We start from the raw sequence: 26,754 nt of genomic DNA on the forward strand, positions 1-26,754 counted from the left end.
TTACTTTGTGTACACACTAACGTACACACGAATGCAAAAAAAAAAAGCGGTGTAGATATAAATAATAAATAAATATGGAAGAGCAAAAGCCAATTATTATAATAAATAGAAAATCTAGCCTAGTCTGCTATGTTCCGGTTTGGACGAGCGCCGCCAGTTTCGGTTTCGTCTTCGAGGTGGCGCTGCTATCGCCAGCGTATAAGGGACGCCGCTCTAGCGTCGGCAAGGGTAAAAGTGAACAAGACGTCTATCGAGCCTGTCACGTCTCAGCGCTGTTGGTTTTCATTAATTTCTTGTTTTGAGTTTTTTTAATTAATTCTTCGGTAGGTTCAATTTTTTTTTTGTCGGTCAAGAGCGGTCGGTGGTCATGCCGAGCGGTAAATCGGCGATGGCTAGCAGCTTGTCCAGCGAATTTGTGAGGTTCCGCAAGGGCGGCAAACAGCTCAGGAAAATTCTTACAGAGACTAAAAACGTGCACGAGTGCATCAAGCGAGAGGGATGCTTCAGCAAAGGTAAATCTCACTCATTATTTCACGAAATTCATGTTAATTTTAAATAATTCAGTTGAAGTTTTCTTTGCGATACCCCCGTTTGAATGTTTTCTTTCAAGGGAACCGATATTTTTGAAATCGATGAAATGTTTAATGAATTTATTTCATGAATGTAATTTTTTTTTCCGGTAATTGGTTTCATGAAATTTCTATTGTTAAAATCTATTTCGAGAAATTTCGGTTATTGATAAAATCGGTTTCATGAAATTTCTTTAATTATGTCGCTGATATGAAATTTTTAGTAACTGGCTTGAGTAAATCGGTTTGTGAAATTTTTTCAGTAAAATTGGCTAAATGAGTTTCATGAACTTTTTATTTCATGAAATTTTTGGCACATGTTTCCTCTTGAAATTGATCAAATCGTCCCAAGAAATTTTTCATTAATTCGAATTCTAAATTTATTGAAATCGGTTTTCGCGAATAATTTCATTTCATGAAATTTTTGGTTTTGTTGAAATCGGGCGAAATTCGCGTATGATATTGGTAAAAATCGCGACATTTTTGGTAATTGGTTTCACGAAATTTTTTTTTTTTGTATTCGAAATTGAACTCGGTTTGCATGAAACTTTCGGTAATTGGTGATGCATGTGTTTCATGAATCTTTTTCCATGCTATTAGAATTTTCCCGTAAAATTGCTAAAATTGGTTAGTGAAATTTTTGGAAAATGATAGACTCGATTTCATGAATTTTTTTTCCATGCAATTGATGAAATCGGTTACATAAAACTCTTGGTAGGTAATTGATGAAATTGGTTTCATATAAAAATTTTTGTATTCGAAATCGGTAAAATCACTTTGCTTTCAATGAAAATGAGTAAAATCATTTTTTCATTATTTCTATTAAAAATTGGTGAAGTGTGTTTCATTAAAAGTTCAGTAATTGAAATTGAAAAAATAGGGTTTCACATGAAACTTTTTGGATATTTAAAAAATCGGTTTCGTGACATTTTTCCCTTAAAATTGGTGGAATCGGTGGAAAGTAGGAAAATACTGAATCAAATTGGTGGCCCGCGGCACATTTACAGATCACTTGAGTGGCCCGAGACACATTTTAACGTCAATGAAGTGGCCCGCACTCTCCTAAATGTTGAGCACCCCCTTGGGCTAAAGTAATTTTAAAAAACGTATCTCTGCGTAATATTTTTAGTTAGTAATCGCGTTCGTTTGTTTGTCGCAAATGTCCGATTACGAGTACGTAGGTGATCGTCCAAGCTCAATAACAGTTATCGTTTGTTAGTAGAATAGATAATTCAGTAAATATTATCGATTCTGGTGCGGATAAACATGAGGTCATGTTGAGCGTACATGCGGTCCCCTGTGATGTGTTGCCGAGAAATCTCGTAGAGCTTCGCGATACTATGCGTGAGGCAAGAAAAGTGTTAAGCAAATAGAATTCCAGGAATTTTCCGCCGATAGTGCTGGGCTTTTCTAGAAATTGGAAGGGTCATCTTAGCGTGGACCCATCCAGATCTGTGGGACCCCCCCCCCTTCCGCCTTGATGATGAGATCTGGTACTATGATTTTCGAGGAGCAGAGAGCATGTAAATTTTTAAGATGGTTCTAGGCAGGCCCCATCATTTTAACTTTTCCCGGGGGGAGGGGTGCAAAGAACACCACGGTGGCCCCTCCAGTATTTTTTTTTGGGGGGGAACCAAAAGAAATTGTGTGGATATGTGAGTGAAGTTTTCTCAGACATGATCACCCCCCCCCCCCCCAAACGTAGGCAAAGACTATTCTTGCTACATACTACTACTTAACTGTACATATTGTTTCTAGAGCTCCTTAAAGCTTTGATATTGCTTCCAGGGATCCCTTGAGCATTCGTATTACTTTCGGAGTTTCCCGAAATCTTGATAGGGCTTTCAGGTCCCCCGGAGCACTGATATCACTTCAAACGGCTCCAAGAACACGGGTATCCTCTAGACCAGTGATTCCCAACGTGAGCGTTAACACCCCCTTGCGAGCGATGGAAAGTTCCAGGGGGCGGTAGAAGCTACGGGTATAACATAGGATCTTATAGGTTAGATTGCGATGGGAGAAAACAATTTCTGGAGAAGGGGCGATGGGACAAAGAGTTGGGAAACTATGCCTCAGACCAGCGGTTCTCAACCGGTGCTTCGCGGAGCGCTTGGGGCTCCGTGTGCACTTCCCAGGGGCTCCGCGGCCACTCGAGAATAATAAAATAAATCAATAAATTTGATAAACAAACAAAAAAAGAGGCCTAAAGGGTATCGCCATATAAATAATGCAGTACTAAAAAGGCCTCCGCCATAGAAAGTATTCACTGAAAAGGCGAGTCAGAAAAGGTTGAGAACCGCTGCTCTAGACCATACATGCTCAACCCATCACCCGGGGCGGAAATTTGGCCCTCGGATTTATCTGATGTACCCCTTTAAACCTAATTTTGTGAAAATGAACTAAGCGGCACAGTTCCAGATCACTTAAGGAACCCACAGCACTTTTCCTACACATGTATTCCTGCTTCCAGAGTTGATTTGCATTGACGGATATTACTCAGTGGGTTCTTCTACAGAAAAGGTTCTCAACCTTTAGAAGCCCGCTTGATGACTTTTTTTTGAGTGAAAGGCTCGGTTATATACTCATGACTAATGAAATTTAATGAGGAAAAATTAAACAGTAAATCACTCACACCACCCGGTTTGACTGATTTCAGGGCCGCGGCCTGTCGGTTGAGAAGCACTGCTCTAAGTGAAAAGGTTAAGCATTTATATACGGGCCCAGATACGCACCAGCTTCCACCGACTGTACGGTAGGTCTAGATTTCTGAATCCTGGGATTTTCATGGAAAAGATGGCTCTTTTCGAAATTAGCGTCAGAGCCAAATGCAGGGCCGCAGCTAGAACACCCCCCCCCCGTTTCCCTCGCTGGCGCAGACCTATATTTTGTCTTTTCCCCCCATAAATGTTGAAGGACCGGTCCTTTAAGATAAATAATGGACTGAAGCGGCCTGGGCAACAAACACACCCACACATGCTAGTGCCCCTTAGCACCTACAGTCAAGGCCACAAACTGATTCGAATGCATAAAATCGCGATTGAAAATCTGGTACAGCGTCCAGAGCCTGGCAGGCAAAGGATCCATTCATTTGCATTAGTTTTAGTATGTAGACTCTATGATGAATATTTCGCGACTCATTGCATCATTTCACACTGGTTCGATTCCAGGCCTGACCGTTTTTACAATTTTGCGTCATACATTCGAAAAAAAATATCATTATTCCCTCCTCGTATCAAAAGGAGCGTTTTTCTGCTGAGAAAGCGCGGGCAAATTTCGGGCCGTATCAGCAAATATCCGCTGATAATCGCGGCCCTTACGATTCCAGAAACCTCGCGATTATTACGGAGAAGAAAAGACTTATTACTGCAACAAATTCCAAACTTTCGCTGTTTTTTCTTAAATTTTTCGATTCGGTTTGCGGGACATTCCCGTAATTTTTGCTGTCCCCACTTTTTAATAAAACGTCCCGTTTTATCATTTCGTTTCAGTCAACCCTTAGTTGAATTTTTGAAATCAAGAATTGACTGTCTTTATGACGTGGAATCTCATAATTATCATAATATAAGTGAGAAATCATAATTACAGTCGAATACATAATTTTCGTTTCACATTTTTGGTGAATTACTTTTCACTTGTAACTACCATTTTTCGCCAACTTTACTAGCCTTCGACAATGATTTTGACTGAATGAAATGAACGAACGCCACAACTCTGCCACCAGACCTAACCCGTTACCGAGACGCCTTCCAGCCTAGCTTCGTGGCAGAAAAAACCGCAGCTTTGGGCGCAAACGTTTGGGGCCTGCTAAAGATTCCAGCCTAAGAGCCCTGCTCCAGCATGTGGGGGGGGGGGGTTGCATGGGTCTACTTTACTCATAAAATTTTTCTTCAACATCAAATCGCTCAAAAAAATAGAGGGGGTGGGCCTCTGATGGGGGGGGGGAAGCGCACCAGAAAACAATATAGACAAAAGAAAGGCCATGGGTGAAAAAAATGTTAAGGAGCACTGTCCTATACAACCATGGTGCTGCTATCCGTCATGTATAAACGGGAAGAAAAACAATACTTTCATTCCTCGGAAATGTTCGATGCACTCCGGAAATAAGAGTTTGAAGAGGTGCGTGAGGATTTATGTAAAGTGTGGTGCTGCCATTTATTCATAAATCATAGAAGGCGCGGTAGCCCAGGTTGATGAGGTACTCGCCTAAAGTACCAAAGAATGTTTAGAGATGTCGTGAGTTCATTACCTGGCTCGTCCTTGTCAAAAATTCCTGACACGGGTACAACAAAAACGGTGACATGACCGCAGAAAAAGATTGGTACCGCAGCGTTAGCGCGCCAACCTCTCGGTGAGTAAAAAAAGCTGCCGTTTGGAATCGGCAATAAATTGCAGGTCCCGGTCTGATTAAACCTCATATGCAGAAGTGGTGCGACAAAAATGGTCAAATGATCGTGGCAGAGTGGAACATAATGATTTTGGCTTTTTTCTCTTTGAAAGCGAACGCAACTCGGGTCTATCGCCATCTATGGGCAATTTACTACCTAGTGAGTTGTGTCGGAAGTGTAAGTACCTAACAGTCTGAGTGCGTATATTGTGTTTTCTGATTTTTCAGTGCTGCCATCTATGCTTCAGGAGTGAAGTGTAATGACTGAATATTGGTACCGTTGTAGGCCTGTTGCTCTCTGTGACGAGACTTTTTTGACGGGTAGATCGGCTCGCATTCGCGCCTTGAAGTTGGGAACCGCAGGAAACCAACCTCAGCCGACCACCGCCGTGGCGCCGGTGGGGTTCGAACCTGGGAAATCGCGATGCGAATCCGTCACTATGACCACTCGACCATCACAGCGGCGAACGATTTTGGCTGTAATTGGCGACTTCGCTTGCCTTTGTTTATCATAATTATTCCCTGTAATTGGACTTGTTATTCTGTTATACAAATTTATATTGATATATATACATATTAAATAAAATTCCGGATGCACCCATCTTTCGGGAACGCTTCGATATCTCCTTGAGATGGGAAGCGGGCTGTGTCCGGTCCTTCAATGTTCAATGCCTTTGAAAAAATTTTTTTGGCTGTAGAGCTGGCGTTGTTACTCGCCTTTGACAACTTTTTTTTTTGGCTTCAACTAGCAACTTCACTTGTGCCTTTGGCAATTTTTTCCGCAGAATGAATAAACGTTAGGACTAACTTGCGAAGCTGGGCTGGAAGTCCAGTGGCAATTTTTTTTTTTTCGGCCGTTACTGGCAACTTCAAAAAATTGCCGTAGGCAAGTAAAGTTGTTCATTTCAGACAAAATCATTATCAAAGGCTTTAATTGTCTTCGACAAGTGCCTATGGCACTTTTTTTTTTTGTTTGACTGTCACACAAATACAACGCCACAACAGGCAAAATTCCCAACGAGGTGGCTGATAAAAAGATGCCCATAAAAATATCCGCAACTTACTTGATTTTGACAATTTCTTTGACTGAAACTGTCAATTTTACTAGCGTTTTTCATTTTTTTTCAGCTTTAAATGACTTTACTTGCCTTTGATAATAGTTCTGTCGAAATCAACACTCCGTATTTTTTATGAAATAAATATGGTCAGCCTTGGTATTTATCGTGCTGTAGTTATCGATACATTTCTATCGGAACAACTTTCGCTATCCAGATGGAACCCCTTGACAGGCGGGAGGTTTTTTGAACATCACCCCCGTGTTACACCAATAAATTCCGCAATTTTGATTGTCTTTAAAATTTTTCGATCGTCGGGCTTTTTCAATGCGAGTTTTTGTAATATTATATCGATAGATTCGGCTCCTAATGAATTAAATCTTCCCTATTTATCAAGGGCAGGAGTTTGTTTATCGAGTCACAGAAACTAATTAAGTTCCGACCGGAGAGAAGTTTTAATTAGTTTTGTCGATACAAGGACGTGCACACGCTATCGGTTTCAATGTCAAACTAGACATAACACCTTGTCGGGTTTTGTTTTGTTTTTACTCACGCTCGTGAACCATTTTGAGTTTTCTTTCATGAGGTTCATGACCGCCATTTTCAGTCCCTATTTTCAACGGGGCTCGAACTTGTTTAAACGAGGCCTAATCTATTTAATCATTGGTTTCGGATGATATCGATTAAGAGTGCAATTAAGTCTTTGGTTTAAACCTGGGGCCCCCGAGAAAAAAAAACTAATTTTCTCGAGTGTTACATTGGAACGTAAATGTCAGTCAACTATAATTTGCTTTAATCGGCATAGCGGAAATCTCTAAACCAGGGGTGCGCAACCTCCGGACCGTGGGGTCAAGCCGAGAAGAGCAGACGTGTTCCGGGATCTGGCCGGGACACAGTAGAAGGCTTACTAGACCCACCAGGCCGAGAGTGGAGATGTTAAAAAACAAAAACCGCAAAATTCGATCACTTTTGTAGATACGCTGTAACAATATAAATATCATGCTTCATACATTTAGATACTCGTAGGGACACTTCCCTGTGAGAACTTGAGCTCCCTAAATTGAGTTTCAATGAAATTTATGGCAATAATATTTTCAAAATAATTTTTTTAGATTAACTTGAAAGTTAAAAACCGGGTATTTGGGGCTCTAGGCTAAAAGCTCTGTTGACTAAGGAAATTTAATAGGGCTGTCAATTGGCAGTATTTCCATTACGGGCCGGCTAATTGCCTAAGCCCGCCCAAAAAATATAAGTTTTAATCATTTCCGCTCATCATAACTAATGTTAATAGAAACTAGCAGCGTCATCTGTTGAGGTCATTTATCAATTGCATTGTATAATTGTAGGAAATATTAAAATTATGTTTTTGGTCTATAAAGTACGTGAATACTAATAATTTCATCATAAATAATTATTTAAGAAAAAATTCTGAGGCTCTGCCTTGAAAATATTAGTTGATGCACCGTTTCATTAAATTTTGATGTTTTATTTTGATTTTGATAAATTATTTATACTATTCCTAAATTGTTCACATCGAATATCGCGAGAGTCTGATTTGAACAAGGGACTTCGCTATTCTCTTTGGAATCAAAAGCTTGTGAAGCCTACGGTAGGCCCAGAAGCGTATTTACGATGGGGGGGGGGGGGCACGCGGCAAGTTTAAGAAATTAGTCTTTGATTAGTAAGAAGAAGGATTAAAGAAGGGCGGCAAATTTCGTACAGCTCATAGCCGGTAAAACTATAAATTCGCCTCTGTGGTTGAGCGAGGGACCAGGTCAGTGAATGACCTATAGAGTTTGCAAGCGTATGAGTGATCAAAAGAGTGACATATAGAGCAGGAGAACCATATCGATGAATGACCAGAAAAGTAACCCAGAGAGCTTGCAATCCTGTGAGCGACCTATAGAACAAGCGACCCAATCAATGGGTGACCGAAAGATTTTATAACCATGATCTAGAGCAGTGGTTCTGTTCTCAACCGGTGCACTCTCCACGGGTTCCGCGGCCACTCGAGGAAAATATTAAAACAAAAACAGTAAATTTCAAAAAATATATATATAAATATTAAATAAAAATCAGTAACTGATGAATGAATAAAAAATAGGCCCCGCCATAGATAGAACTTTTTCCACCAAAAATCGAGTCAAAAAAGGTTGAGAACCGCTGACCAAGAGCATGTGCAAGACCAAAAGAGTGAGGGACCTCCTCCTAACCAGAACATAGCCCGCCGCTCTCTCTGAACGAAGAGAGGGCGCACACACTCGGAGTGTGAGGGTGGTCAGTGAGTGATCGGAAGAGTGACCACGAAAATGTGCAAGCATGTCAGTGAGTGAAAGAGTGACTTGAAGGCGGCTTATAAGCTGGCTATAACCACGGGCAATTCAATGTGTTGAGTCGGCCTTGCTATAGCTCGGTGGCAAATTCGTGTAATGATTGGTCGAAAAAGAATTGGACTAGAATGTGGAACAAGGTGGCAAATTTCGTGCAGTCCCACGACGGAAGGATTTTAAATCTGCGTCTGGGTATACCCTACTTAGGCTGACCATATTTCCTCGACAAAAATACGGGATGTGGAGTCTCCAAAATGGGAAATGAAGCACTATAAAGCAAATCGCCGTGAATTAAAAATTGTTGCGAACGAAACGTTCAACACGACAAAAATGTGAGATAAAAAGATAATTTTTTTTTATTGAAATAAAAAGATGAAAATTATGTCGGGGGTCGTTAAAAACGTGACATTTTCATGTAAAAATTCGATGGTTAAAAATTACTCGAAAATAATGGAATGTCCCGGAAAATATGGAACGTATGGTCACCCTAACCCTGCTAAGCAGCTGTTTTTAATCAATGAGACACTCGCCAACCAAGAAAAAAAACTAAACATTCCAAGAATAGTGTTACCTTACCGTTAGCTCATGAAATATTTCTCGAAAAGTCCTTGCAGAAGAACCCTCTCCAGTTCAAGTCACGTTTTTACCGTACCAAATCAACGTTGTATCGTATTTCGAGAACAGGCCCGGTCAGTCTTTGAGGTCGAATCAAGCCCCGTTTTCAATTGTTTCTTTTTATTCATATTATAACAGGAGATTGGAAACCAAAACCTCTATTCGGACACCCACAACTAATTCGGACAAAAGAACCTGAACAACTCGAGGCCTACCCTATATGTAAAGTACAGGGTTGATTGACCTGGTGGATAAAGGAAAGACTAGTGTGTAGATATATATATTGTACTGACCACCACCGACTCCACACGAATGGCCGGATAGCTTAACCAGCCGGCCTACATATGTAATTTAGGCCTTTTTATTTATCGAAGGATCACTAGCTATTATATGGAAAGCTAATTTGCAAGTCAAGGATTCCTTCGAGAGGTTGTTTTTTTTTTGTGTATGTTTTACCCCAAAAATCCGGTTTTTTCACCAAAAATTCACACCGAAATTAAGGCGCATGTTTTTGTTCTGGTTGACATTTTTTTCGAAATATTACACAATATTGTCTTTGTTATGTAGATATCGAGGGGTTTTTTGGATTTCTCTATGGGATGTGATTTTTGGATGGCTTTTAGTACTTATTTCAGCTAATGAGAATGACCCGTGGGAAAATTCTACTGGGTCTTGAAGTTCAATGACCAGATCACTCGGATGCTAGTTGACCATAATTAATACATGTTCGACCCAAAGGCCTGCAGGTCAAATGTGGCCCTTGGGGCCATCTGATGTTGACCGCGGCCAAAAAGGTAATTTTGTAAAAATGATGTAGAGCCACATTTATGGATCACTTAAGGAACCCGTGGTACGATTCCACAAACACTTCAGTGGCCGCGGCACATTTTTAGAGCACTTAAGTGATCTACGACTGCGCAGCGAGTCACCTATGAGAACGCGACATATTTACAGATCACTTGAGTGATCCCCCCCCCCCGCAAATTCTGCAGCCGGGCCCTTGCACTGATCTATGCCGGGCTCCCTATAATTGAATTTATAGTGTGAAAGAACAAAAAAAGGGTAATATTCGCCCCGGGGCTAGAGCCTTGTCAGCCCTGCCCTTATCAGGGCCATACCCCTGATCACTTGAGCGGCCAGCTGTACATCTTCAGATCACTTACGTGGCTAGCGGCATATTTACATGGTGATTAAATAGGTGACTCGCAGCACGGTCCAAAGCCCTGAAGTGCCCCCGTACTTTTGAAAAGGTGGAGCCCCCCTTTGGACTATAGGCTTGTTTCCATGACCGAGAACAAGCAAAACAGATTCCCAGAGTGTTTCAAATGACAGCTTTATGATTGTCTAGATTTAGCCATCGCAGACAGAAAGGCAGACCCTTTAGAAGTTTCCCACATTGAAATCCGGTTGAGGTTGGCGTCTTTGACTCTTGGCACGTGCGGCGATTTCTTGTGTCACCGGCGATAAGTGAGATGTCATTTTATTTTTCTAGTTGAAATCGTTCGTTAACCCTGATTGGACAGCGGCCAATTGATCGTTCATTTGAAAGTAGACTCAGAAATTATACGGCAAGCACTTCAACCTTTTTCCCTCGTCAAGCCGAAAATGCCTGCTTCACAGAAGCACCCAAAGGTGCTCAATGTCCGTGCCCGGTTTTGTCCCCGAGATCCGATTCTCTGATTAAACCTCATTCAAGGATTAACATCATATTGATTTAAGTATGGGTGTAAATCTCAGAGTTGCGCTGCATGTGGGTGTTCTTGTGATAGGCACAGGCGTAGGTTCTCACGAATTAAGAGGATTGATTGAAAGACACCTGTTGTATGAGCAGTGGTTTTTCAACCAAGGGTGCGAGAAAAAATCTTTAATGTTGTATCATGGAATATTTTTCATGTGATGAAGTCGTCGATTCCATGTGAATTGGTTACTCGAGGGGTTAAAGAATTCGAATCGATGGTCACGTTGGTCAAGTAGAAAGGGTCAAGAATCCCTGTCCTTGGACCGCGAGATATTCTGTAGGACGGGTGCGCAACCTTTTCAGTCCACAGGCGAGATATGCGGTAATTTCGTCGTTCGCGGGCCAGACATTGTATATATATATATAGGGTGACTACATGACCAGTATTTTACGGGATGTTCCCATAATTTTGACCGTTCCAAACTTTCCGTGAAATGTCCAGTTTTTCTTATTTTCAACGAGGCTTACACGAATTTTTAAAATGAAGGATGGAGACATAATTAACGACGAGTGCGAATGAATTACAGGTGATGAAAATAAAAATCCATTAAGGCATCCGTAGTATCTCTGTTCAAGGCGAAATCTGGGTTACTGATGGCGTCCCCCCCCCCACCCCATTTTGCTATGAATATCCTAGATGAATCTAGAAACCACCTGTCACTTTTTGTCATCAATACCCACACATAGATCTCAGAACATCTGTCGCGTATCGGTGCACCCTATAGAAGCATCTGATGCTTTTTGCCATCAATATACACGGATGAGTTTAAAAACACTCGTCTCGTTTTGCCATCAATAATACGCAGATTAATCTAAAAACACCTGTCGCGTGTTTAATCATCAGCTGAATGTAAAACACTTTACGTATTCTGCCATCAATATCCACAAATGAATGAAAAAGAAATGTCGCATTATGCGATTAATATCCTAGATGAATTTAAAAATGCCTATCGGCATTAACATCCTTAGAAACATCTGACGCATTTTCCCATGAATATATTCAGTTTACTCGAGAAAAAAATGGCGCATTTTGCCATCAGTAACCTAGATGAATCTGAAAACACCTGTTGCGTATTGGCACTAATATCCTTAGAAACATCTGGCGCATTTTGCCATCAATATACACAGATAAATCAAGGAAAAATGTTGCATTTTGCCACGAATACACTAAATGAATGTAAAAACACCTTTTTTTCACTAATGTCCACAGATAAATCTGACATCTGTCGCGGATTGACATTCATATCCCTACAAACAACCGACGCATTTTGTTATCAATATGCACAGATTAAAATTTGGTCAGAAATGTGTGTGATCAGCCTTTTATGACATACTTTTCTACCGAAACACCGTTCGCGGATGGAACCCCTTGGCGGGCCGGAAATTGTACACCCCTGGTCAAGAGCGTCCATAAAATCACCTTTCGTATGTGAACACGTGATTCCACCAATCGGAAACTCGGACCTCTCCTACGATATTAATGAAAACAATATTTATATGACTCGTTTCGACGGGTGTGCATCGATTCCAGGCCATGAAAATAAAAAAAAAATCTATTACGGCTTCCGTATCTGTTCAAGGCGAATTCTGGGTTACTGGCTGCGTGTGATTTCTCCCCCCTCCTCCCCAAAACAAAAGGCTCTAATCCATCATTCCGAAAATAAAATGAAGGAAGCGTATAAATAGCTGTTGTTGAATACATTATTTGGTCACTACGAGGAAAAGAAAGAGAGAAAACGTTCTTTATTTTTCCTCAATGGTGGCGCTCCCCATTTGTTGTGTATCAGGCAGTAAATCTTGTATCTACACATTCAAGGTGGCTCGTCCCGTACGGAAGGTAATAGTAGTGATAATAATAATAAACATGAAAAATTAGTCATCTTTTTCTCTGCGCGGAAGCGAGTTCTCACTCGTTGACCCCTTAATTTGCATAAATAGTGTTTAGTCGGGTAATTAATTGACTTTTTTTTATTTGTCCGATTTCTTTTCCTTATATTTGCAAGTCCATGGGATATAGGGATGCGAAATGGCAGTGGCCTTGTGTCTGATGGCCTGCCTTGCTATCAGTCAACGCGACACGTCGCCACTTTCTTTTTGAATGTCGGCAGGTGACAATGTTTTTTTTTTCCTCCTTGCTAGTAATCAATGCTGAAGACATTTCTAGTGTCTAATCGAATCACAAGCGCGAATCCAGAGGTGAGCTGATGGGGGCGATCGCCAGTCCTAAGTGCCACAATGGAAAATAACAATTCTGTCCCGTAAAATACAGGACATGTAATGGTCGTGCGTGCGATGAACACTCGCACTAATTAATCCTGGATCGAGTGCGTGTTTTGTGGATCCTACACCCCTTTAGAAGGGCTATTCCAGAGACCTAGTCAGCGACCAAATGAATAAGTGATCGAGTGAGTTGGTGATAAAGTGAACGAGCAATTGAGTTAGTGACAAAATGAATGAGTGACCACGTAAGCGAGTGACAGTAAAACGAGCTAGCGAGCTGGTCAATGCTCATTCGCTAGTTCACTAACTGTTGAATTTTGCGGACATACATCTTGGTACTTCGAGGAATGACCAACTGCGATTGCAATGAACCCCTAATCTTTGAATGATCACATTTCAGTGATTCAATATGTTTTTAACCCCCCAAAGCACTAGTGTTTCAAACTTTTTATTAGTGTTTGTTTTGAAAATTCATTCATTGATAGTTTTTTTTTTTTTTTTTGCTAAAATGGCTCCCTCTCCGAAAACGACAAACAAAAATTATTTTTCGATCTTGTTTATAATCGGGTGTAAAAACTGTTATGCTTTTATATCGTTCAATACGCAACAAAATTCGAAGCTAAATCGAGATACGGTTGATTCGAGATCTGATCATCTTCGAAGACGTCTTTCATCTTATTGCCCGATAACCCCCTTTCCAGCCTCCCCTTTCTCCACTGGTCAGTTTCCGGTCATAACAAGTCTCCAACTTCAAACTATAAACATGCGTACATCTATATTTTTTTTGCTTATAGTAGTGCGTGAGTTGCAGATATATATCGGTGTTCTCGGCGCTGTTTTTCTGAACGACGTGGCGATTCTGCACCGACAACCGATTCATTTGAATAAGACTAACGTTGTTTATACTTGTCTGAATTTATGGCACAATACGAAAAATAACTCACTTATTCATTATCCAGAATATATTCCAACTTGAAAAAATTCTAATTCACCTTTACACTAATGATAAAAACGAAATTGAAAACGCCTCAATACAAGATGTTCACAAAAACTGAAAGAAAATGAGGTTCGGCAGTAAATATTCAGACATAGGATCACACTCCGTCTAGGAAAGGTGGTCATTAATTGAAGAATAGGGTTGGGAGAGGGATAAGCTTCCAAACTAAACCAACGAACCTCCAACCTATCGCTGTAGAATAAAACACTTGGTCCGTCCCCACTACAGTTCATCTAGCAGCAGCACAAAAACCACTGCACTCTTAAACATTCACAGAAAAATCTAAAAACATTTGACTTTCCGGCACTAACAGAAACGTCTAAAAAACCTAATTTTACCATCAGTAATCACAGATATATCTAAAAATACCTGAAGTGTCTTGACGATCGAATTCACAGAAGGAAAAAAAAAACACCTGTTGCCTTTCGGAACTAATATTTGCAAGCACTAGACATATTCTGACATCGATCCAAAAACAGCGATCGCTTTTAGCCATCAATATCCATAGATGAAATCGAAGAAAACACCCGCCGCGTATCGTCACTAATATTCAGAAACATCTAACGTGTTTTGCCATCGATATCCCCCAGATGAATCTTAAAACATCTATCGCTTTTTGTCATCAATACCCACAGATAAATCTAGAAACACCTGTCGTATATCGGCACTAATTATATCCCCAGAAACATCTGACGCATTTTGCTACATCAATGCACACAGATGAGTGTAAATACACTCGTCGCGTTTTGTCATCAATCTGCACAAATTAATCTGAAAACACCTGACGCATTTTGCCATCAATATACCCCAGATGAATCTAAAAACACCTGACGAATTTTGCCATCAATATCCCCAGATGAATCTAAAAACACCTGACGCATTTTGCCATCAATATCCCCAGATGAATCTAAAAACACTTGTTGAGTATTGGCACTAATATTTCTAAAAGCATCTGTGTGTCTAGCTTTGTCATCAATATTTACTGACAAACCTAAAAACACCTAACGTGTTTTGGCAATGATGTTCACAGAAGAAAAAAAGAAAGCACCTATGATCTTCCATCATTAAATATCTACATCCACACACAGACATCGGCACCAATCCTTTTGAGAAAAAAATTAAATATTTAAAACTCATTTCTCATCAGTAATAATCACAGGATGTTGTTAAACATTTGACACTTTGCACAGAACAAAATTCACAACAAAAAAACCCTGGTACGTTTCGGCAATGAATCAAATATTTGGCCAAATAAAAAAATATATTTATTTGCATTCTTTTCTCATTCACTTTTCGCAACAGTGCCGCCTAGGAGGGCAGGAATGCTTCAGGTCTTTTTTTTTTTGGTTTTTCTGTGAATATTTGTCTTTTGGAGTGTGCCCTTAGTGCCTGTAGCCACAGAATTGATTTTGACAGCCATAACTAATGTTGGATCCTCAGCTCTGTGCACAAGCAGGACAGTCAAAAGTGTAAATTACCTTGACGTAAAAGGACGTTTTTCAGATATCTTCAATGGAGGGTTTTCTACATCGAGATTGTTGGTTCATAGTCCAACGACCTATCCGGTCATTTCTCGAATTCGCAATTTCCTGATTACATTCGTACTATGCGTTGGGTTAGAGCATGTGACTGTTACAGAACCCTCAAGATTCGATACCGTATCGAATGGACCCAACGGGCCTCTAGGGAAGACGAGGGGTGAGGCCTTTTTCCGGGAACCAAAATTCTCGTAGGTCGTTTCCCAACCATTCTTCTTCCCTACAATGAATTCACATATCTTCCATTGTCAGTTTCAGAACTTTGACACCCGCACGTTTCCTTACCTTCGGCTTTTTTTTTTTTCAACCTTCACCCACAACTGCGACTAGTCGAGAACCCAGACGTGAGACATCCTTCAAACGAGATAAAAAAAAAAGAAAGCCATTGCTCGGAATCCTGTCAGGAACCGAATCTTTGATCTTCAATCTTACTCGATGTCATTCAAGATTACCGACGGACGGAATCAGAACACGTATGTCTTCATAGGAGAGGGGGAGAAGATGGCACAACTGTGTGTGACATGCCAACATCAATTTCATCAAGGCAGAAAGAAAAACGTTTTTCTTGGGTTCTTGTAGAGAAATTTTTTCGCAATAGATATCGTTGCTCATTAACGATGATTTTTGAACGATATAATCTAGGTCTGTTTGCGGCTTATTGATCGATTTTTCTTGATTCCGGTATCGAATTACATTGATGCATCGCTCTTAATGGCATTGAGTGGACTTTGACTCCCCGAATCTATACGCGTGACCAGAAAATCACATGCCAATAGTGATGGGTTATCCCTTTTTCCCCGTCCGATTGGACAACCGAATAAAATGAATAGGCATTTCCTAATTGACTGCGTATGGTGTGAATCAGCGTTCTTCAGTCGTTAGTCCGCGTACCGGCGCCGGTCCGTGGGGATTTTCTGCCTATCCGCAAAACAATTTGCCCAATCTATATTGCTGCTATATAATTTTTCAGATTTAAAAAATTCAAATATGTACTGTCTCTATTTTGGTTTTTGTCGTTAGCCGGTCTGAAAATTTTCATGTTTATTTTCTTTTTACCGGTCCGCAAATTATTTTTCATACTTATTCGTTTTTGATCGTAGCCCGCAAATTCTCTTTTCTATTTATCTGTTGCTGGTCCGCAAATTATTTCCCTTATTCTCTTTATCTTTTGCTGGCTCATAAGTTATTCCTATTATTTTTTGCCTGTCTGCAAACAGTGCCGTCTTAACGCATGGGCAGAATCAGGCACGGCCCGGGGGCGGGGGAACCTCAGAGAAGGTCTCACAAAAATGAGAACTAGTTGAAATTTTTGAGAATTGGCCTAGCAGGGCCTCAGAATAACCACTTGGCCCGGGGGCACCATAATTCTATTGGCCCTGTCCGCAAATTGTTTTTCCTATCTATTTTTTGCCTGTCCGAATGTTTATTCATACTATTTTGTTTAGGAGTTCGCAATTTTTTTAATGTTATTTTTCGCCAGCAGAGACATAACATGAAAGTAAAGTTCAAGCATTTACCATCTTCAATACAAAATATGGAAGATAGATGATGACAGCACCAGAGTAAGATCACGCGAATCAAGAACAACTCTAACGCAAGTACGTACACACATACTCAGATACACACACATTCCTTCATATACCGCTTCGTTAGAAATTCCGCAGGAGAATGTGTACGAGGTGCATGTGCGGTTAAGCAGTTTTTTGCCGGTCCGCAAATTATTCCTCTTATCTTTCACTAGTCCGCATTCTGTTCATCTTATTTACCTTTAGTCAGTTCGCAAATTATTTTTTCCGCTTCTCCACTTATTCCTCCCATTTACGTCTGTCCAGTCCGCAAATTATTTTTCCTATTCGTGTATTTTTTTCTGTCCCGGAAATTATTTTTTGTTAATTAATCTTCCACCGGTCCATTTTGTTTTTTGTTGCTCATCCAATCAAGCCAAATCATTTTTTCTCGTTTCTGCCGGTCCGCGAAGTTCTTTTACTATCTTCGCAGGTTTGATTGAAAGAGGTTGAACGCTGGTCTAAATTGATTGAAAAGCCATACAGGGCGGAACTTTATTCCCCTAGATGGCAGGATTCCATCACGTATCCATACCATACTCGTCGACGACTTCTTTTTAAATTGATGATCTCTCGAAAAAATGATACGTCCGTCCCGAAGATTGACGTTTTAACTCGATGATTGCATTCGTTTAAGGAGTGGTGGTGGCTCTCGTTTAGACAATTAGCCGATCAGTCTTGGTTTTGGACAAGGATTTTGGGCGTATTTTTCAGACATTCGTGTTTCGATTCCAAGGGCCTCGCAGTGTGGCGTTTGTCTGCGTTGAGGGCATTATGTCCGGAAAGGCCATTCAACCTGTTCTCGCCCACATTGTTCATGTTAGGGGCAAATTTGTCACCACGTTGATGGAGATTTGATCTCGGTGGCTTTTGTGTGTGTGTGTGTTTGCGGGATCTCCTCGCGATCGATCTTCATCTTTCGATCGCGGTGAAATCCTACAAAAACTGATCGATATCCTCCCAAATTTCTTGCGTTCTGTTTTTATAACGTGGGAAGATAACAAGGGGAAACTGCTGGTGCATTTACATATGCATGTATGCGATTTCATATCCATCATCTCACGTGCTTGTTATCTGTCAGTTTTGTGAAACTGAAAAAAAAATTTGCAAGCTCTACCTTCTTGAAAATAATATAACCAGTTTCTTATTTCTGGGCAGGGTCATAGCATCTCTGTGATCTCTCTCTGGGACACCTTTGTCGCTCTTGTTTGGGATTTTTCGACCTAGAATTTCAATGAGTTTTCGAGTCCTCATCGTAACCTCAGCTGAGAATATAATAAAGTTGATTTTGCCAACTACTCGTCTCTAAAAATCCAGCTGCTGCTACCAATCTCTTGTTTTGTCAGTCTAATGCTGATAGTGAGATGCTATGTGCCTGAATGATTTCGCCTTTGCATAGACCGATATGTGTCATACTTCCTGGGGCATCGCACCTATTTGGTCATGGTAAGCACACACTGGGTTGGAATTAGACTTTACCTAACTATTTGCATTAACTGTCACTGTTGATGTCATAAGTAAGAAACCAAACGACTTTTTTTTCTCAAAATACACGCAAATAGGCATCAAACGGCTGTTTCGAGGTTAATATAGCTTCGTCTTCAGTGGAAAAGGTCTGTTATAGAGCGCAGACCACTCGCTTGAACAAAACACGTGGCTGATAGAAGCTGACGCGTGGTGATCACGGTGTCCCTAGCTTTGACCACCAATGCTGAAGTAGTCGCTAACTTTGGCCATCAATGACTACGTTGCCGCTAACTTTTGAACATCACTATCGACGTATTTGTTGCATTGGGCCGTCGCTGCTTGACGTGGTCGATTTGACCATCACTGTTTGACATGGTCGATTTGACCATCACTGTTTGACATGGTCGATTTGACCATCACTGTTTGACATGGTCGCTAACTTCGATCGTCACTATTGACGTAGTCTATAACACTGACTGTCACTGCTGAGGAGGAAGCTTTGCAGTTCGATCCCATATGAACCTTTAGGTATTGAGGCAGAGTTGTCTAATTCCATAGGCAGAAGCGATAATCTCACAATGAAATTAATCGATGGAAGCCATTAGTCTCACCTATTATCTGCCAGAGGTACAGGCCAATTAAATATCGCTTTTTTCCCGCTTGATTTACGATCCGAGGCCGGTCACAAACGTCAAATATCAATTCCGGAATCGGAAACATCGAACAGACGTAACGGTAGACTTATTTGCATGCAAATTGTTCCTATTAAAAGATCCAAGAAATGTATTCTAAAAAAAATCCGTTCAATTGGTTCTCTATACAAAACGACTAAAATATTCCTTCCGAATCATTCATTGCAACCCAGAACCACATAAATATCCATTTCCCCCATTATTCCACTCGGTAGCTGGTGTCCATTAAGATTTTATTTTTTTAAAGCCAAATAAAGAACATCGGCCATTGCACCAAACGCGAAATAAAGAAAAGAGACAATTTCTCCAAAGGAAGAAAAGATGTTAATAACCGGCCAGTGTCCAAATCAAGACCTTCAAAAGCTTTTTTCGAACCGTGTTGTAATATATTTAAAAACACTGCACTGACCTAAAAACAAAAAATAAAATCGACCCTTTTTTTGCAACTCTGTTACCAATGTGAAGTGTTTTAAATATCTCTCAGCATGTGGTCGCTGCAATCGCTCAGTCACTAAATCTTACTAGTCAATATCATTTCTGAAGCGAAAAAAAAACGAGGGCCGTACATTAGAATGAGAGATAAATTAACCCTGTCACCGCCGCGCTCGTACAACATGTTTGTCCCTTGAACCCGTTTGTTGTTAGAAAGAGGGGGGGAGTTGAACCCGCCCCTGTGGTGAAGAAAGGGTTAACATTGGGTAAAAACTGCCTTTCTTACCATTAGTCGCCACGAAGTCTCGACTTTTTTGCATACGTGAAAAAAGAGGGACTTGAGAAAAGCTCATTTAAGAATTGAGCAAACTAAATCTTTCACTAATTCGTTTAGAGTGCATTTCAGCAGTGTTACAAGAAAGAAACAATGTGTTTTTTGCCTCTCTCTCTGCTGCCGAGTGATTGAGAAACTCTGTGAGTGAGTCCTCAACCTAGAAAAACTGTCAGTCAACAAAAGTCCATGACCTCCGGGATAGAAAATTGACATGGCACGTTGTTTTTCCCTACGCGCATAAATTAATTTCTATTTCTTTTCCCCCCTTTTTAAATGAAATCTGGACGTTGCTTTTTTGTTAGGACGTGAATATGATGGATGCCGTTTCACTGACTGAATTTTAAATTATTTCACTCTAGTTGGAATGTGGGGAATTTTTCTTTTTCTAAAGTATTTTAATGTTTGGTTTGATCTGAAAATTCGACTGGAATCGAGAGCGTCTTCGCCATTTTGATTTCGTATTTCCGCTTCCGGTCTTCTGGGCGGGTTGTTAAGAGGACTAGGGATGGGGGAAGTTTACTTTCAATGTGTGCAAGTGTTTTGTAACACTGTTTTGCGGTGTCTCCAGCTCTGTCCCTCGTTTTTCCACTCTCACTAGTTCCATTCCCTGCACTGCCTCTGATCTGTCCTGCATTTTCTCACTCTGTGTACTAGTTCATTTTCCCTTTTTACTTTATTTTTTTAGCATTGCCTCTACTTCACATTTTGCGCTTTATCTTTTCGCTCTGTCTTCCATTTTCATTCTTTCTGGCCTGTCCCTGTTCCGCGTTCTTTCCGGCTCTATTCCGGTTTCGCATTTTGCATTCTTGCTAGCTATGCCCCTCGATTCTACAATTTTTCACTATCTCCAACTCTGTAACAGTTCTCGTTTTGCATTCTGTAGGTCCCTGTTTCTCGTTTTGCATTTTTTTTTCTGCCCCTGTCGTCCCTATTCTGTAATTTGGATCCTCTCTCTGTTCCTGTTTTTCACTCTGCACATCTTTCTTGTACTCGGGTTCTGTTTCTTTTTTGTAGCACTGTATCTACATGTATCCAGTTTAACGTTTAAACCTTGTCTTGTTACCTCCAGACTAACCATGGCCCCCCGCTCTGTCCCCCTAAAAATATATACTTGTCTTGTTACCCGTTTTACACCCTCTGTCGGGCTCTGCTGTCCCCCTCCCAGCTCTCAGGTGCTGTTCTCCGTTTTGCACACTCCGGCTCTGTTCCTCTTTCTGCATTCTCTGCCGAGCTTTGTTTCCCGATTTACACGATCTGCCCAGTCCCTATTGGCCACTTTGCCAAACTCTCGCCTTGTTTTTCCTTGTGAATTCTCTGAGACTGTCGCTGCTTCCTGTTTGGAGCTCTTTTCCTGTCCCTCCCCTTGAATTTTTCTTACTACAGCATGGCCCCTATTTTGCACTCTCTCTCTCGGGTTTTTTCTATCTTCATTTTTACTCTTAGGTCTTAGCTCCATTTATGCTCCCCATTTTATATTCTCTCTAGCTGTATCCCTATTATTCGCCTTCTACGCAGTTTACCTTTATTCTCACTTCTCGTCTTGAACTCTGAGGTACCTATCTGCAGTGGCGGATTAAAGTCGGTCGAGGACCCGGGCGCAAAAGAAAATATTGGGCTCTTGAATTAGAAGAAAGCGTGAAGTTTGTGTTTGTCGGGGCTCGGTGCGCCCACCATTAAATCCACCTCTGCCTATCTGTCCTTTCTCTTCCTGTCAAGCTAAAGCTATCCAACTTTGTCCATAGTCGTGGTCCTGAAGCTCTCTGAAAAGATCTACCTTTCCTTCTCATCTTGTTCCCTTCGAATCTAGCTTTATTCCCTCGGTACAGTCTTCACGGAAATAACTTCGTTACCGAATGATTTTGAAGTAAAATTTTTGTTCCGTTAATGCTTCTATAAATCATCAAGCTGTAAGTTCGTCGTTTGCTTCCGTATCTATCAGTCCAATAGAACTTGAAAGATAGGAAAATATCATGGCCTCGTAAGAAACAATAGGCAATAACTTGAGGTTATTGCATCGATTTCAGATTCACGCGCAAGGAGAAGTTTACACTTAATCCACTTAGTAACTTGCATCCAGATTAAACAACCCTTTAGATAAAATCCAAATAAATAAAGTGTAAAACACTCAAGTTTTTTCTACCGCTCCATTTCATCGCGCTCATTTCTCTTCTGCCTGGAAAAAATTTGTTAAATTTATTTATTCTTTAAATTTGCGGATTGCTTGCACCAATTCCGAAATCTATCTTCAACTCGTTATTTTAAATCGTTGTATCCGAGATAAAACATGGAAAGGATTGATTTCTTCACTTGAGAATCTATTATCTCTTAAACTGAAAGGGCGAAAAGGACCAGATTAAATCGAGAAGCTTCTACCTTCAAACTCCATGACGTCACGTTTTTAACCCCTTGGCTGATGGGTGGCAGCAGTGATTCATCATACGTCACACGGGAGATAAGTTATGAGTGGCCCCACCCCTAGCACGTGGCTAGTGCTGACTCCTTAAGATGATAAGCCACAGAATATTTTTCGAGCTTGTTAAAGAGAAGTCCATAGTCATCAGAGTTCAACTCTGCGTGTGATGTTTTTGATTGTTTTTTTTCAATGTCTAACCTTGAAATTTGATTGTGCTTATCCCAATTTACTCATTTATGTCTGGGGGGCACCTTGTTCGCAGCCGGCACCTTGACTAAAATAATGGCTATGACTGAAATAACCCCCAAGACGTTTAGTCTAAAAATTTGGCTCGTACTGCTACGTAAAGTATATTCCGCACGTTGTATCAGTTGCATGTAAAATGACAGTTGGCTCACTATGGCTCGTATGATGGCACGATTGGCCTATTTATCCTGCCTTCGAATGAGAACTTTCTTGTGCGGAAATGACAAGACTCTAATCTACTGTCAGTTTACCGGTTGTATCGTAACCACTGTTTACACCGTTAGCGAGAGGTAAATGGATGCGTGTGGTAATAACACCAATATATAACATGTTGGTAACGTTATAACAACCAGTAGAGAGCGAACGGATCGTTGTTCTCTCATTTGTATGCATCGTATAAAAATGTTATTTTTTGGGCTCAACCAGCGATGGCCCAGTTCATCCGAAAACCCATTTGTCATCGTGTAATACACACACAAAAAAAACCCGAATTGACGCCGTGGGCGTTTATAACAATAAAAAATACAGAAATTTTCCTTGTATATTTTCGGTATTTTGACTAAGATAATGATTGGTAGAACGATACTCTGATTACTCGAGATTTCCCCCTCCCCTCAAGCCATTCACTGACGTCAAAACAGTCATCCAACTGATCTTTTAGGCCCGTGGCATTCACCCGGATGCCGTATGGTCCCTCTTATGGCACTGGAATATTTTAAGGGGGCCAACGGAGAAAATAAAATGGAAGAGGGCCCTACATGAGAAGATGGTATTGTATTATCTCCGAGGGTAAGCATACAAATATGTTTAATAAACTACCATATACATTGCTGGATCAAATTCCAGCTATGTATGGGCTTCCTGAACATCATTTTTCCCGTACACCAACGATGTTGAGACAGCCCGGCATAAACCTCAACAAGAGAGGAACGCACTGAACTCTTGCTCGCGGTAGGCGTGAACGGAGGGAAGGGGAGCATACGTTCGCCCCTCAAATGCATTATAAGCATACGGAAAGGTGGAGGTGGGAAAACACACCTTCGGTGATCCCTTCTCTCCCCCCTCCCCCCCATTCGAAGATCTGGTATACGCTTATGGGCGCGAATCCAGAGTGATATGCATGGCGGGGGGGGGGGGGATTTATTGCGTAGGTACATTGGATCGTCCCGACAGACCAGTGTTTCTCACGTAAATTCGTCTTTTGGGGGAGGAGTGCTCCCCCTCGCTCACCTCTGAATTTCGTGTAGCCTAGGGCTCGATAAATTCATTTAATTGAGAAGGGTTTTCTTCCTGGATGAGAATTAGGGCCTTGGATAAGACAGGTGGGAGGGGGTACGAGAAGAAAACATGGTTCCTAAAGGGGCTAAAAAAGGTGAAGAAACGCGTGTTGTAGGTTATCTTCATTATTAACGAGGAAAAGACGACCCATGGTCTGTGGTCATAATGTCGAGTCTGTTTAGGACTATTTAAGACGGAATATTGTTTCTCAAAGTGTGTGTGTCAAGAGCGTCGCTTCGAGCCATTCTACGTTCGATATCATCAGTAGGAATCAATGTACCCGACTATTTGCACAGTTATGGACCTACGGGTATGTGGCCATAACGGCAAGCAACTTCAGGATTAAGGTAAGACACCGTGGGACCATAAGGGCAAGGGACCCGCTATTTTGAGGGTAAATTTAAACAACCGCCAGTGTACGACCATATTGGCAAGCGATTCGCGGTTTTTTGAGGGCAAAGGTAAGACAGTCACAGATATTTTACGATTTTCTTTGGGTAATAGCAAGGGAGGTATTGATGGCAAAGATAAGACACAGCCATGGATATATGACCAAAAGGGCAAGGAACCCGTGAGTTTTTTTCATTAAGACAGCCGCTGGAATAAGAATAACGTCAAGGGACCCCCTCGGGTTATTGAGGGCTAATGTTAGACATTCACGGTTACCTGATCATAAGGCAATAGTTTTCAATCAGGGACCAATTGGGGGTAGAGGTTCCTATAAAGAGGGTCGGTGAGCTTGGTAGAAAAAGGCAACTCATTTTACGTAATAGACTGAATATAATTCGAGACGGAGTCTGGATCACAATTTCCAAAACAATCAGTGCCACAAGGTCAAATGACCCACGGGATATTGAGAGCTAAAGAAAAACATGGCGTTTGAACTCTAGGCTAAGGCAAGAGACCAACAAGTAAATGAAGGCGTATATATAGGATCATTATTCAAGGGAACCGAGGGTAAATTAAGGAAAGCGTTGAAAAGTAAATTATTTATGGGACAAGGTGGCCGCGGGTCGCAAAATTTTGACAGCCATTGCATTCGATATTGTGTGCGATCTTCGTAATATTCATTAAAATTTCTCGTAAATACTATCAACGTCACGCATATGCGTATGCAGAATTTCTCGGGGGGGAGGGGGGTTTCTCTGCAAAATAACACTATGATCTTGGCTCAAGGGGGAGGGGTTAGAAACCCAAATCCCCCCCCCTTGCGCACGCCAATGACGTCACGCGGATGTTTGCTTCCTTTCGGGTGCCATGGAGCCTAGCGGATCCAATGAAAAATTCACGTAAGCTTGTTTTCGACCGTATTTCAGATCATTTTAAGCGTATTTCGGAAAGCGTAAACACATTCGCAACGTACTATCGTATTTCGCGTATATTATAATAGGCTACTTAAGAGCTTGGTAGTTATGCAATGCGCGTCAATGTGTGTGTGTGGAAAAGATCTCTGCTAAATACCTGTAATTATAATCACCGATAATTTGACGTATAATTCGCAGTTTAATCGAGCATTTATAATCGGAAACAACTCCCGTATTATAATGTGACGTGCCGTGAATATTATTCGAGTGACTATGACGTCAATTGTTGCGTCACGTACCAGCCATAATATGGTGGATCTTGTTTTTTCTGAAGGACGTCTCGGGGCCCCGTCGCCGAATCTCGCCACATTTTTTTTTCTCGTCTTTGAAAATTTCTCCTGGGCGCCGGCGCCACGAGTTCTTAAATTATTTTTTTTTTTGTGCGGTGAATATCCCAGTATCGAGAATTAATAATCTGTTTATTACATCGTAAAAAAAACGTGAGAAAAGAGTTTTAATTCACCCCGTAATCTAGCCTGTGTGGACCCCATTGCACAACTGGCTATCTATCTACCCGGTGCATACGTGTTTGGTATGCGTATGATGTGCGTATGTATGTTTTATGAGTTCTTGTTGCTATGGTGGATGAAGATTCTCCGACGTTTTATGTTGTCTCGACATTTGACATGTTCTACGCACTTGTATTAAATTTACTTATTTTGGAAACATCCCCGGGTGAGTTCACGCGCACTGGAACATGGTCGATGTACGCACTGTATTGAGATATCGGTATTTGAAAATATAACGTGATTGAATCGATTTATCGAAGATTCACCACTGGATAATTCACTGTCGGAAAGTTCACCGACAATTCGCAGCCGAGAAATTCGTTGACAATTTACATCCGGAAAATTAACCGACAACAATTTACCGATGGAAAATTCACCGACAATAGTTCGGTACCATCAGCAAATCAGTGAATGTATGAGCAAGTGACTGACTGACTGAATGAGTTGGTAAATGAGCTAGTGAGTCAGTAACCGTATGAGTGACTGACCGTATGAATGGCCGAGTGAGCCACTAAGTAAGCGACCGAGTGAGTGGATGTGGCTCACCAGACCACTCACTCATTTGCTATCTCACCAACTTCTTGACTCGATTAATCATTCGATTGCTCAGTAGCTCGTTCACTTGCTCACTCACTCCCTCACTGCCGATGAATATTCAATGGTGAATTTGAACATCAGAACATCACTTTGCCCGGGGGAGGGGGGGGGGTCCCTGATTCTGAGATGGCCCTGAATAGAAGAACCTTCAGAAGAGGAAAGTTCGCTGGATCCTATCCCAGGGTCCCGAAGACCGACATTGTAAAGTTATTGTTCGTTATAAATTTGCCGAAAAGGAAGGAAGTCTCCTAGTTTTATGAAAGTCCTGGATAAGGAAGGGACCATTCATTCATTCAAATCGAGCGCAACTCCGGTCTATCGCCATGGGGAATTTACTACCGATTGATTTGTACAGGAAGTATGTGCGTATAGGTACCTAACAGTCTGAGTGCGTATCTAGTATAGTGTTTT

At 41.2% G+C, this 26,754-nt stretch overlaps 1 protein-coding gene across 1 annotated transcript in view; it reads left to right on the top strand.

Annotated features, from left to right (window-relative positions):
* The first annotated feature begins 227 nt into the window (after positions 1–227).
* LOC149081548 (dual serine/threonine and tyrosine protein kinase-like) overlaps positions 228–26,754 on the top strand; it is a 59,860-nt gene continuing 33,333 nt past the window's right edge. The window contains exon 1 of the mRNA XM_089238488.1: positions 228–512. Within this exon, the coding sequence (XP_089094614.1) occupies positions 368–512 (145 nt within the window). The 5' untranslated portion in view covers positions 228–367. The remainder of the gene's footprint in view (positions 513–26,754) is intronic.

Source organism: Pholcus phalangioides, unplaced genomic scaffold (assembly GCF_987345545.1).
Source record: "Pholcus phalangioides strain wild (caught in Gottingen) unplaced genomic scaffold, Ppha-v1.0 ptg000010l_1, whole genome shotgun sequence".
In the NCBI taxonomy this organism is placed as follows: Eukaryota; Metazoa; Arthropoda; class Arachnida; order Araneae; family Pholcidae; genus Pholcus; species Pholcus phalangioides.